The sequence below is a fragment of the Hemiscyllium ocellatum genome, chromosome 16, assembly GCF_020745735.1.
Source record: "Hemiscyllium ocellatum isolate sHemOce1 chromosome 16, sHemOce1.pat.X.cur, whole genome shotgun sequence".
Lineage (NCBI taxonomy): Eukaryota > Metazoa > Chordata > Chondrichthyes > Orectolobiformes > Hemiscylliidae > Hemiscyllium > Hemiscyllium ocellatum.
The window spans coordinates 80,279,748-80,294,765 of NC_083416.1; the positions used below are offsets into that span (position 1 = coordinate 80,279,748).

At 39.7% G+C, this 15,018-nt stretch overlaps 1 protein-coding gene across 1 annotated transcript; it reads left to right on the forward strand.

Annotated features, from left to right (window-relative positions):
• The first annotated feature begins 1,624 nt into the window (after positions 1-1,624).
• Positions 1,625-12,047, forward strand: LOC132823109 (protocadherin alpha-C2-like). Its single transcript, XM_060836649.1, has 3 exons — positions 1,625-4,111; positions 6,839-6,863; positions 11,956-12,047. Exons 1-3 carry the CDS (start codon positions 1,625-1,627, stop codon positions 12,045-12,047), a joined length of 2,604 nt encoding a protein of 867 aa, XP_060692632.1.
• Positions 12,048-15,018: the final 2,971 nt, after the last annotated feature.

The window sequence follows — 15,018 nt, forward strand, 5'->3', positions numbered from 1 at the left end:
GCTGATTCCCTCTTTGAATATAACTTTAAGACTTTCAGTCAAGCTAGTTTATCTTTTACAATTTCTTTCTCCTCATAATGTAAAATTGTTTCTCTTCCAACTATTTCACTCCAGATACTTCCTAACTTTTGAACATACATTTTTTCCCCCATTATTCAAGCATTGAAGCATTTGTTTTTTATAATCCACTTTTAAAGTAGCATTTACAGTGGTCATTCTTACATGGCACGTTTTCAAACCATCAATTCAAGTATTGTTCATTTACAAAATGTGTGGATATTTCCAGTATTTTGTACAGGCAATCTCACTTAAGTTTGTTGCTTACAAATCACACCCATGTTCAGGCTACAGATCATCAAGATTAGGACTGTAATCAATTTTATCAAACACAATCAAAATATTTCACTTTCTCCTGTTCCTTAAATTTTGAGGCACACTAAGGCATCATTGAACTCATAGGTAAATATTATCTACAATGCGTCGGCAAAAATTGAGAGAAATATAGAAATAACCACACTAAAGAGTTTGGTGTCAGTTATTAAGGTAACGGAATTTCCATTAGACACTAGACAGGTTGGTCATTTTCAAATTATTGCTTCATCCATTTTTATATAGTACAGGAGGATTTATTATATGAACTACAAAAAGTGAATAATTTTCTTGTTTATTCTACTCGACAGTCACAATCGCAGGAGCATCATTATCTTACGTTTTACGTGAATGTCAAGTAGTTAGACTGGTTGTGCCCATACTTTGCAACGAAACGCTTAATATACCTCATCTTTCTAATTTTATTCGACACTACATAATGATCTCATTCTTTGATCTCAAAACACAAATTTGAAAACCTTCAGAAAGGATCACTCGAACGGTAAGCTTAACTCTGATTTCGCTCCACGGGTGCTGCCAGACCTGCTGAGCTTTCCCAGCAAGTACTGTTTTTGTTTGTGTTTGTCATCAGCGCTGTTCATATTCCCAATGCTCCATTTTACAAAGTATTCAATCAGCACGCGATACATGGATTTTTTTCGTGTATCATAAGTGATATGAAAAGTTTTCAGATTTTAACTAGACTATATAAAGCACTGTGGGTATATGAAACAAAGCAAAACTTTGCTGGAGGTTCCATCAAATTTATAACTACGTTGTTGCATTGAATTTTCAAACCAACATTCTCCGGGGTATTATTCTCTATATGGCATGTGGAGTTTGTACATGACAGTGAAAAGATTGTGATAAGTGATTGAAATAGCAATAGACATTTTTTCAATTTATTTTTAAAACAAAGTATACAACACAGTAATATGCAGGGACATGGACTGATATTTTCAATTATGTTTCATATAGATGTAATCTCATGTAGTTATAGGTGAAGACACTTTGTGTCGCTGTCTACCAATAAGGAGGAGAAATGCAGCCAGTGATCCACCACCCAACCGTTCACATCCGGAGGAGGATGCAAACGTAATGCTTGCGTTTATGTGGACCAAATGAGCCATCTCCTCTGCGACTGTTGTGGATTTCTAAACCTAATCATGAATAACATTATTTCTGGGAGAGGTAAATCGCAGTATTAGTCAGCAGTTAGTATTACGCGCTGCGCAAAATTTATACCGCCAAAGAAATGTCGCGATCAGACTGCCATTGGATGTTGAACAAGCCAGCGATACCGTCCATCTTTTTGCTTTGTTTCTGGAATCTCGCTACGGGGCAGCTTCGCTACTCCATTCCTGAAGAGCAAGAGCCCGGTGCGTTAGTAGGAAATATCGTACAAGACTTGGGATTGAAGGTGGAGGAACTTATACGCCGTAAATTTAGAATTGTCTCTGATTCGCCAGCGCAAAACCTGAATGTTGATCTAAAGAGCGGAATCTTAATTGTGGAAGGTCGAATAGACAGAGAACAACTCTGTGGGCAAAGCTCGACCTGTTTAGTGCCTGTACAGGTCGTAATTGAAAATCCTGTCGAACAATATCGCGTGGATGTCGAAATTCTGGATATAAACGACAATCCGCCTAGATTCCCGGTAAGTGAAATCCGTTTGGAAATTGCTGAATCAGCCATACCTGGAACGCGCTTTCTGTTGCAGAACGCGCACGACTCTGACGTGCAAGCTAATTCCCTTCGCACGTACCAATTGACTCCAAATGATCATTTTAGTTTAGACGTGCAGTTTCGCGGAGAAACAAAATTACCAGAATTAAAACTGGACATGTCTCTTGATAGAGAAGAGCAATCAGAGCACAGCCTGTTGCTTACAGCTCTTGACGGCGGATCTCCAATGAGGACAGGTACCACCCATGTAATTATTAATGTCTTGGATATTAATGACAATGCACCTGTTTTCGAACAATCTTTGTATGTTGTCAATCTAAATGAAAACGTGTCTTCGGGATCTCTGGTGATTAAACTTAATGCGACTGACCTGGATGAAGGGTCCAATGACGATATCGTATATTCTTTCAGTAGTTATAATAAACAGAGGATCCATGAACTTTTTAGTATTGATGCCATTTCAGGTGAAATCAGGGTCAGCGGAATGCTGGACTTTGAAGAAGTAAATACTTACGACATTGATGTGGAAGCTAAGGATAAAGGTTCCTACCCTTTATCCACACACTGCAATGTTCGAGTGAATATCAAAGATCTGAACGATAATGCACCTAATATTACTTTAAATTCCATTGCGAAAGAAATACGTGAGGATGCTTCGAGAGGAACATTGATAGCTTTAATCAACGTGAAGGACAAGGATTCTCATGAAAATGCTTATGTTGATTGCCGCATATCTCCAAATCTCCCATTTGTTCTTAAATCATCTTTCAAGAATTCTTACATGTTGGTGTTAAATGATCCATTAGATCGGGAGCGTGCTTCTGAATATAAAATTGTGGTAACGTGCTACGATCGAGGGAATCCTCCACTGACTTCCAACGCAAATATAGTTGTTCACGTTTCAGATATAAACGACAACGCGCCCAGATTTCTGCAGCCTTCATACACCATTTATGTGATGGAAAACAACGCACCAGGCAATTCAATTGGGGTAGTGAGAGCCTTCGATCCTGACATGGATGAAAACTCACATCTTTCTTATTCCATTGAGGAGAGTGAAGTAAAGGGGACGCCAATCAGTACATATGTGTCTATCAATTCTAAAACTGGAGTTATCTATTCACAAAAGAAGTTCGATTACGAACAACTTAAACATTTTCAAGTCCACATCCAAGCTCAGGATGGTGGAGTTCCATTACTTTCCAGTAATACTACTGCGAACGTGATTATCCTTGATCAGAATGATAACCCTCCGGTAATAAAAATGCCCAAGTCAATGAATTATCCTCAAATAGCTGTGCCCCGGTCTGCAGCTCCGCGACACCTGACGACAAAGATAATTGCTTCTGATGCTGACTCTGGACAGAATGCACGGCTTTTCTATCAGATTGTGCAAGCCACTGATCCCAGTCTATTCACAGTATCACACAATTCAGGCGAAGTTCGCACTGCTCGCCATTTTAAAGAAAGCGATGGCATTTCACAAAAACTCGTCATACAGGTGAGCGATAATGGACATCCACCACTCTCTGGCACTGTTACTCTTACGATTTCCGTCGTTGAACAGAGCGCAGAAATTCGCTCAAATTTTGCTGAACCGCATAAGGAATTAGAAAACGTTACCGATTTCGCATTTCATATAGTTATTACTTTGGGAGTACTATCGCTCATACTTCTAGCTATTATTGTTGTTCTCATTGCTCTCATTTGGCCTGTTAACAGACACATTGCATTCTCCAGACGTTGCGCCATTGTGAGATGCTGCTGGGCCAGTGAATTGGAAACCAAGAATAGAGTCCAAGGCTCGAACGTCAACCTGCAAATTGTGCCTGATCTTAAAGTTATTGCGAATGTCCTTGAGGTAGAAGGGAATGGATGCGTTTTAGATACATATCAATATAAACTTCACTCGGCACCTCAGGTTGGCGCATTGGAGTACATGGTTGTCGCACCATTCAGCCCAGGGACGTCAGGAACAAATGTCAGGAATAGTAGACCAGCTTTGGCAGAACGTGACATAAGAGCGACTAATGACTGGCTTACGAAAATAAATAAGGTGAGTACACACATTGAATAATAATACATGCAGCTTACAAATAATGTTTACTGCACCATACAGCTAATTCACGATTCGATGTTAAAATAAATGATGATGTAGCACTATATCCCCCATTTTATTTTCCAAATGATATGATTGATTTGTTTGCCTATTTAATCCACTTTCATGAAAGGAATTTCAATAAACATGTTCGGAAATAATAGTATTTTGTGAATTCCCAACAGCTGCTCATATTTTGAATAATGCAATAACTAGAAGAACAATGGAAAGTAAGCTAAGAAGTAGATTGTATTCAGCAATAGCTCTGCGTACAAGGCTCGTTAACTATTGTTTCAGATGTAGTGATAATAAACATGCAGGAAATAGCTGCGCTTTTCTCCCATCTGCAAAATGCTGGCAACTGTCCACGGTCAACCATTATAACCTATAATACCTGCGAGATTTGAGTAGGACTGATGCAATCTAATATATGGTACTATATTGTATTAAGTTGTATGTTTTTTTCTAGAAAACCAGTCATTATCATAACTAACCTCGATACAAATTGGTTAATTGCTGTGCCTAACAATATATCCAGAAATCAAGCATAGAAAAGAATAGTGTTCTAATCTAAGATGAGTTTGTTGCTTTCAAAATGCACTTTTGATTGTTGGTGTTTATGGTGCTTTGTTCAATTTTTCTGTGCAGCCTTTTCAATTTCCAATCACATTTCCTACCTATCGTTTTGTACAACAGTCTGAATACAGAACGAGATAATTCAATGTGTGGGATGTTAAATTGATAATTACGTGTTTTCTGGTAAATTAGTTGACTCAATGTTAGAGTTTTTACTGATTCTTTAATCAAAGGTAGTGCACAATGGACTTTTGTTCTTTCATTATTTCAATGAGTGCCTCCTTCAACTGTAACTGTTTGATTTCCTGCAACATCAAGTTATTTCTGTTTCCCTTTCTATATTGGCTACATTAGAGATAGACAAGCAATTCAGCCCTTTTTTTAAAAAAAATTGGATTTCAGAGATTCTAAATTTCAAAATTTGAAAGTAAACATTTAATTTGAATTTCCCTTTTTTTGTGAATGTTGTTTGCGGTGGTAAAGACACTTCCTCGATAACTTCAGCTCATTGGAGAGTTGTGATTTGTTCTTCCGAAGCTCACGAATCAATAGGAACAGAAAGGAGGCGATTCAACCTGTCAAGCCTATCCTGTCATTAAATATGACCACGGCCGATCCAACACATCAATGCATCTTCCCAACGTTATCACCATGCACCTTGATTGCAATGATATTCAGAAATGCATCAAATTATGATGTAAAACGTACTCAAATTCTACGCTCCCGCTGCCCCGGACGAAGGAATTCTAAAAATTAACAAGCCTCTGATTATACAAAATGCCGGTCAAATCAGTCTTGAATGGTATCCTACGTAATTCAAAATTGTGACCTGTAGTTCTGGACTCTCCAAATCCGGGTAACATCATACCGTGCCTGTTTGGACAATCCCTGTAGATATTTTATAGATTTCAAATAGATCACCTGTCGTTTTTCGACACTCGAATGATTGTGATCAATCTTCCTTAATTGGCAGTCACATCATTCATGCGCCAAGTCGGGTTAACCTTCGTTTTACCCCTTCAATGGCAAAACTACATTTCCCGAGGAAAGTAGACCAAAACTGCGCACAGTACTGCAGACACTGACTAATTAAGCTTCGATGCGATCGAAGCAATACCTAATTACTATTGCACCTAAATTTACTTGTGAATTAGGCTAACATTTAGTTAGAGGGCTGAATAGCGTGTTGGACCTGCTTCCAGCGACTTTTTGATAAGGATTCCTAAATCCCTTTATACATTTTCCAAACGCTTAAACATTCCAGAAATAGTATGCATATTGTTTCCTCCTGCCAAAGTCGATAATCACAGCTTTTTTTAAAAAAATTTTGTATCCATTTGCTATTTACTTGCCCATTCCATCATTCCTATCCGAAACCTTCTGAAGCCACCTCAAGACATTCTCACAATAAGCCTTGCTGCTTAGCAATATATCGAACAACAGTTTTGAAAATTGTATTTAGTCGCCAAGTCCAAATTTTTGAAATATCTGGTGAACAGCTAGGGCCTAAGTACTTTTCGATGTAGTAACTCGCAAATTGTCGCTGTGAAAACACAAATTATGCCTATTCTCTATTTTCTGTCTGTTGGTGAATCTTCATGTTTAATATTGCCAATTTATTATCTTGTGCTTTACTTATAAAAGCCTTGTGAAATTAGATGTATGATACATCCATTGACTCCAGTTTACGAGTTTTATGAGTAACATAGTCAAAAAAACCCTCATAAATTCGTCAAACATGCTTCCCCATTCGAAAATCCATGCTGATTATTCAGATATTCATTCAAGAAAACCTGCTGGGCGCCAGTAAAAAGCTGCACCTCCTCACCGCCCTGATCCAAGCCCCTGGCAATGAGGGAGTCCCAGTCAAAATAAAGGAAATTAAAATCCCCCACCACAGCAACCCTATTATTCTTCGATCTACTGCTGGCTGTTGGGAGGCCGATGGTACACCCCCATCAAAGTGATTGCACCTTTCCTATTCCAGAAATCTGTCCATATGACCTCCCTGGATGAATCTTCCTAGGCGTCCTCTCTCAATACAGCTGTGATATTTTCGCTAATCGGCAATGCAACTCTCCTACCTTTTTTGTGTTCTTCTCTATCTAGCCTGAAACCCAAAAATCCCAGAACGGTAAGCTACCAGGTTTCTCCTTCTTTCACCCAAATCCTTATAATAGTTACAACATCATAGCAATATGTACTAATACAACAGTTAAGTTCATCTGCTTTACCTGTTATATTCATCACGTTTACAAAGTAAACTTGAGATCGCCAGTCTCAAGATGTTCAGTAACTTCTCACTCTCTGGCCTTGTCCTTAGTCTGACTGACCTTAATCTCTAACTCCTCCTCGGTCACTTGTTGGCCTACTGCTCTGATCCCAAACCCCTGCAACACTAGTTTAAACACTCCCGAGTGACGCAATCAAACCTCCCTGTCGGATATTGATGTTCTGCAGGAAGAAGTGTTGGAATCCATCCTATTTGTGCACTGGCAAGGAAAGAATAGTTCTCGAATCAATGTTAAGGGAAAGTTTCTTTATGTATAAACTTTCACTCAGTTCTCTCACCCATGAGGGTAAACATTCTCAAGAGTATCAATTTTGTCAAGTTTACACTTCATCTTTTACGTTTCAGCACAATCAATTCTCATTCTTCTAAACGTCAATGGAAAAAGCCCAGAATTTGCAAGTTTTCTTTATCCCAGGAAGATTCACTTGAGTGAATCGTCTCTGTTTCTGCGTGAACACAATTGTATTAGGTCTGAATTAACAAGAGCAAAGTATTACACAATACTCCAGCTGTGATATCAACAGCACCCGCACAATCTTGGAAAACATCTCTACTTTTATGCTGAATTCCACTATATGTTGCGCCATTTATCAGTGTAAACATTAGAAAGCCAAATTTCAAACAATCACCTCTCTCACTGCTAAAGGGGTAAATGTTGATTATTCTGTGCAAATTGACACTGATTTTGTATGTCTATTATTTCAGCTAAGTTTTTAGATTGCAGTTAGGTAGTATATGGTTAATGAATTCAACTGGATAGTGCTTTCGTTCAAAATAATCATACTACAGAAAGTAAACATGAGCCCATTCTTGTAAAGTAGAAATTTAAACTTTTGCTATTTGATATACACATCCATCGAGATGGACATGAGTGCACTCAAGTGTACTAACCATAACATTAAAACCAGAGTCGAGAATGTGGTGCTGGGAAAACATAGCAGGTCAGGCAGCATCTGAGGAGCAGGAGAATTGACGTTTCGTGCAAAAGCCCTTCACCAGGAATGTAAGCCAAGGGGTAGTGAGGTAAACGGGAGAGTGTGGGGCTGGGGGTAAGTTAGCTGACAGTGTGATAGGTCGGAGAGGAGGTAGAGCCGAAATCTAGGAAGGAAGATAGACAGTTAAGACAGGTCATGAGGGCAGTGCTGATTTGGAAGTTGGATCTGGGATAAGGTGGGGAAGGGGAAATGAGGAAACTAGTGAAATCCACATTGATGCCGTGGGGTTGGAGGGTCCCGAGGGAGAAGATGAGATGTTCTTCCTTCAGGCATAGAGTGGTTAAGAAATGGTGATAGAGAAGGCCCGACCTGATTGTTCTTGGCAGATTGGGAGGAGGTGATGAAGTGTTCTGCCATGGGGCAGTGGGGTTGGTTGGTGCGGGTGTCTGGGAGGTGTTCACTGCAGTGCTCTGCGAGTAAGTGTCCTGTAACCCCAATGTAGAGGAGACCTCACCGGGAGCAACATGTAGAATAAATGACAGGTGTGGAATTGCACCTGAAACTTTGATGGATGTGGAAGGCTACTGTGGGGCTTTGGAAGGAGGCGAGGGAGGAGATGTGGGCACGGGTTTTGCAATTCCTGAAGTGGTAGGGGAAAGTGATGGGAGGAGAGGGTGGGTTGGTGGGGGGATGGACCAAATGAAGGAGTCAAGGATGGAACTGTGTTTATGGAAAGTGGATAGGGGTGGGGAGGAAAATACATCTCTGGTGATGGGGTGTGTTTGTAGGTGGTGGAAATGACAGAGGATGATGCAATGTGTACGGGAGCTTAGTGGGGTGGGGTTGGAGGGCGGAGGTGCGGGAAGTGGATGACATGTGCTGGAGGATGTCATCAACTAAGTGGGAGGAGAAATTGCAATCTTTATAGAAATAGGCCATCTGATGTGTTCTGTGGTGAAACATGTCCGTCTGGGAACAGATGCAGTCGAGGCAGAGGGATTGGGAATAAGGGAGAGCAGGATGGGAGGAGGAGATATCTGTGGAGTCTGTGGCTTTTTAGAAGATGTCAGTTTTGAGGTGGTCACCGTTGATGGAGATGGAGAGGTTCAGGAAGGGAAGGGAGGTGTCTGAGATAGTCCAGGTGAATTTAAGTCCAGGGTGGAAGGTATTGGTGAAGTTGATGAACTTTTGTTCATAACATTAAGACCAGACGAATTCATAGCTTACGTTTCCCAGAATCGACATATGTTCATTCGCATAGTTCCATTCATTGCAAACAAAAGGAGCATCGTCAATCCTGTGCATTACTTTGAAATTCTCTAGCACCATGGGGGACGTATGGTGTTTAGAGTAGAAATAGTGGAAGATTAATTCAGAGTAAACTCTGGTTTAAAACTCACTTCTAATTTGAGAATAGCAGGGGTTGTAATTGCAACGATAAGTCCGAACGACTGTTTGATCTCTCAGGCTGAGGTGAGACTGAGATTGTTCCCAATATATCAGTTGTGTCACAGAATTATAGTCACTTTATACTAGAGTTAATTTTAGAGACTTTATAACAATTGGTAGAAATTAATATCTTTCCTAATCTTCTGTGCTAAATAGCAGTAAATTTGGAAGAGTTCTTAATGATAAGCATGTATTTAGGTTATTATCAACAATGCAATTCAGCTAGCAAACATCTGAGAATGAGTATAACTGTCAGAAGTCTTGCTGTAATTAAAAAGAACTTTTCTGCAAACATATCTCGAAAATTCTGTATAGTTTGGCTTCCTCTCTGAAGGAAAAATATATTTCGGCAGAGGGAGTCGATAAACTTTCATAAGACTCATTCCTGGATCGATAGGATTGTCCAATGAGTTGAAACTGAGAAGAATTCACAGAAAGTTTCCACAGTTTAGAAGGATGAAGAGCCATCGCATTGAACCACACTGAATTCTGACAGACCTGGATAGTTTATAAACTGCGAGAATGTGTTCTCTGATTGGAGAGCCCAAAACCAGAAGTCATGTCTCCAAATACGAAGTTGACAACTTTACAGTTGTGAAGAGGTAGAATGTTTTTCGTTTGAGTGTGTTGGTTCTTTGGAATTCTCCAGAGGGTTAAAGGAAACCATAAGATAATGCGATTTGGGAGCAGAATTAGGCCATTCGACGATTAAGTTTCCCTGCCATTCAAATATACCTGACACTTTTCTCAACCATGTTCTCCTGCCTTCTCCCTCTAATTCCATGCTAATCAAGAACCTACCTATCTCTGTCTTAAATGCAATCAATGACTTAGGCTCCACAACCTCCAGTGGCAACGAGTTCTACAGATTCAAGCCACTCGCTGGAGAAATTCCTCCTCATCTCAGTTCTAAAGGACTTTCTCTCCATTCTGTTTTTATGCCATCGGGTCCCAATCTCTCCTGCAAGTGGAAACGTCTTCTCTATTACTACTCTATCCAGGCATTTCAGTATTCTGTAAGTTTCAATTAGATCTTGTGTCATCCTTCTAAACTCCATCGAATACACACCTAGAGTCCTCAGCCACGCCACAGACGTTAAGCACATCCTCCCTGAGATCATCCTTATAAACCTTCTCTAGACCCATTTCAATTGCAGCACATGAATCCTTAGATATGTGGCCCAAAATTGCTCACAGTGTTCCAAATGTCGTCTGACCAGAGCCTTATACAGCCTCAGCAGTACATCCCTGCTATGATATTCTGGCCCTGTCTAAATGAATGCTAGCGTTGCTTTTACTTTCCTGACTGCCAAATGAACCTGACTGTTAACCTTTGGAGAATCCTGAGCTAGGACTCCAAAATTCCTTAGTCCTTGACAATTCCAGAGCTTTTCCCCATTTAGAAAATCATGTTAACTTCTATTATTTCTACTCAAGTTCAAAATTTGACACTTTTCTATATTGTATTTAATCTGATACTTTTTGCCCATTGTTCTAGCTTGTCCAAGTCTTTCTACAGCTTCCCCACTGCCTCAATGTTACCTGCCCCTCCCAGCCATCTTCATGTCAGTGCAAATTTCGCGACAATGCTTCCAGTTTTGTTGCGTAGATTGTGGAAATGTACCATAAACAGGCATGATGCCAGCACTGAAGCCTGCAGAATCCTACTAGTCACCGGCTACCATTCTGAAAAAGGCCTCTTCATCCCACACTCTGCTCTCTGCCTTCTGCCAGTCAGACAATCCTCTGTCTGGAGTCACATGTCGGCCCAAGCAGGCAAGCAAGATCTTTCATTGTCTAAATGAAGTTCGTGAACCAGATATCTTGTTGAGAATTGGGCAGAACTTTCTTTGTTTATACGTCATTATGGTCAGCTTTCGATTCCACATTTTTACATTGATTGACTCGAGGTTCCAGCAGTTTCGATTGCTATATTTGATCTCGTTTACCTTCAAGTCAAATGACATTAACACTAGGCTACTATCTTCCCACGTATGTTGTCTTAGCCGACCTCGAAAAGCATTTGAGAACAAAACGGTTAAAAAGTTGAATATTCCAACTGGTAGACAACTTTAATTTAATGAGAATATTTCCTGCACAGTTACTTCACTTCTCATATTTTATGAATTCCAATAGATCGTACACATTGATGATCAAAATTGCATATCTAGGAAAATTAGATCCCTAGGGTCTGACATGACTTTTAGCCAAAGTGTGTACATAGCTTACCCAGTTAAATTTCAGGACTCCAGAGACCCACTGTTTGTTTTTGCTTGCAGGTACAATAATTTCGACCTCTGTAAAAGTCAAAGGAATGTCCTTAGTCTGCCTTTCTATTTGAGATGATTATTATCTGACGATTATAATGCCCGAAGAAATGTTGCTTCTTCGAACCCAAAATTTAAGCAGTGCCCAGTGCATGTTGCGTGCAAGCACGTCCTTGTTTATTTTGCAAACACCGTGCAATCTTAAGTTAATATACCAACCTCAGTTCTTTAGTTGAAGTGTCCTTGTGGTCTCTTCAGATCATGTGTCCTTGTGTTTTATAGTGTTGATTGCTAAACCAGCTCGATACGATTGGGAACAAGAAGAGAAATCGTTGGAAAAATTCATCGGTGTCCAGCAGTACCTGTGGAGATAAAACAGAGTGAACGTTTCAAGTCCAGTATCCACTCTTCATCTGAAATGTTGACTCAATTTTCCTGATGAAGGGCTTTTGCCCGAAACGTCAAATTTCCTGTTCCTTGGATGCTGCCTGACCTGCTGTGCTTTAACCAGTAACACATTTTCAGCTCTGATTTTCAGCTCTGATCTTCAGCATCTGCAGACCTCGCTTTTTACTCAATTTTCTCTCCTCAAATGCGACCAGATCTGCTGAGTTTCTCCATAAATGTGTTATTGTTTCAGATCTCCAGCGTCTGCAGTTTTTTTTTGTTTTATTTTATCGACATGGTTTGAGCTACGGAAGGTCCTTAGTGAACGGTTGCAACAACGTTCTTGAATATTGGTAACGTCCAACAGCTACAATTAGCTTTGCTTCAAATGTGCTTCTGTAAGGCAGAGGAGAGATTAATATACGATTACCCTTTAATTCAGTTTTGCTTTGGCTTCCAGATTCCACACTTGCCCAAAGGCTGCCTTGTGATCAAACAATTCACTCTCATCTTTACACGCGTTTCTGCTCTTTTGTCCATGTCTGTACCATGGCTTAATGATTAATGGAAGCACGTAGTTCTGGTCATGGTGAATAGATGCTGCTTTGTAGAATTGCAAGCGATACTTTGCACCACTTTTTTTAATGATTGAGAGGAAGTTGGAGAATTGCTTACTGTCCTACTTTAATTGTTTCTGCACTTTGTGCCCATGAATATTTACTTCCATTTGTCGGCTAGATGGCAGTGTTGTAGCTGTTCTGGAGCAACCTGATTAGAGATGCAGAGAGTCTTGGAACCCAAACCCTCTTCACCATAACTGGGACACTAAATCTGTTCAACTATTTCTTAATGTCATTGGCTAACGTCTGGTATTTGTGATTCTGGAGATCTCAGAAGGAGACCGAGATGTATTTCTGCCTGCTGCCCCTGGCTGAGTATTGTTACAAATGCTTTCACCATGTATTTTGTTCTCACGTAAGTAGCTATAGTGCCATTGTTAGTACTAGCTATCATAGTATTATATCAATACTGCAAAAATATTATCCAACACCATTTGTTATGGGGTTGCTTGACTTTGTCCCGATCATGTTGCTTCTTCCAGTTAGCATGAGTGTTGTTGTTTGTTGTAACTTAAACAAAGTGTTTAATACTTCTTGGCTACGTATGGCACGGCTTCTGGCACGCACTTCTACATCCCTCTTTGAAGCACAGTCAGTCTCCTTGTTCAAAAGCTTTGTCAGAGTTAGACTAATGTTGGCTCCTGACCGCAGTACTGTTGCAATGCCAATCCTTCGTTAGTACTCAACAACAGCACATGGAACGCTGTTTTGAACTGCTCGTTCAGCTCTAGGTCTATTCGACATAATGCAGTATTAACACAAGGTGATGCACATGACTTCAATGTGATGATTAGACTTTGCTTCCACAAAGACTCTGGGCTGATTCTGTACTATACAAAGTAATACAAGCACTAAACCACAAGGCAGGATGGTCTATATATCACATTGACTAGCTTATAGCATATTTATTAGATAAGAAAATTACGTTTTAATATGCATAATTTGTCAGGATGTAGAACCATAAGGGATAAAAACAGAAAGTACTGGTAAACTGAGTAGGATAGGTAGCATCAGAAATAACGCTTCATGTCCAGTTATCCTTCTTTATAGATGGTCAATGGATTCGAAACATTAACTTTGTTTTCAGTCCACAAATGCTGCCAGACCTGCTGAATTTATCCAGACTTGTTTTTAGATTTACCGCATCAATAGTTCTTTGTTTAATGTTAGACTTTAATAGATGTCTCCAGCCCGCACTTCTTAAGATTACCGTTGAATGGTTATGATGTAGCCAACTTCTAAGTTCTGTGGGGCCTGCTTTTTTAGGCAGAGAAGGATTAACCAGTAATAAGTCTGAGCAGAGGCACATACTTGAGCAACAAGAATTACTTTATTACAAATAATAAGGCAGTAGGGCACATGAGCATTGAGAAAGTTCCATTAACTAGGTAAATCTATCGTTATTTCTTTAGATGGCTAAATGCGTTACATTAAGTGTAGACAGCAAGGCAGTGAGGGCAGGGAGAACGTGGTGCTGAAAAAAAACGCAGCAAGTCAGACAGCACCTGAGGAGCAGGAGAGTCAACGTTTCGGGCAGGAACCTTCATTAGGACTGGGCAACTAACAAAGGAAAAACTGTCTCAGAACAGGCGAGTTACTTCCAGGGACAGTCTATTGCGCAATTAGTTCTGAGCTTGTAAGTATATGATCATCGAAATGTGAAAGCATTTGCATCCTCTGCACTTGTCTGGGCGAAATTCTTAAATAACCATGATCTTACAAATCAGATTTAACACCAAATAACCATTCACCGATATTGGCATAAAGAGTAGAGGCAATAAAACAAAAATATGCAAATGAAGACAAATTCACTCCACGAAGCTAATATGATAACGTAGTATTTTTATTCCCTTAATCTTGGATTTTTTTTTAGTACTGAAATTTTCTATAAGTTTTGAATCAGATTTTGTGAAACAACAGAGGCAATGTATTAATGGCATTTTCATAACGATGCACAGCAGTATCTTGACTCAATTTTATTACCACAATTGATAATTATTGAAGCTGTCACGTAAAATAGATTCGATCCTTTAATATTGCTTTTGAAATGGGCAGGCAGGTTTGTACAGTGTTCATTATCTGACAAGATGTATGAATGTTGAGTCACCAAGGTGAGTGATTGATTGTTTCCAGGCACTTGAACGTCAAAATTACTTGAACTAAAGTGAAAAACAATATTGAAAGTGTACTCAATAATTGTGCCTGGTCCTGAATTATACTTACGACCATGGTAAATATTCATTGAGATGAAGAATATGCAATTTAGACGTAAGGAATGTTTTTACCAAATAAGTATCACGACACTAAATGGAAGCCACAATACAATTTGAATTCTGTC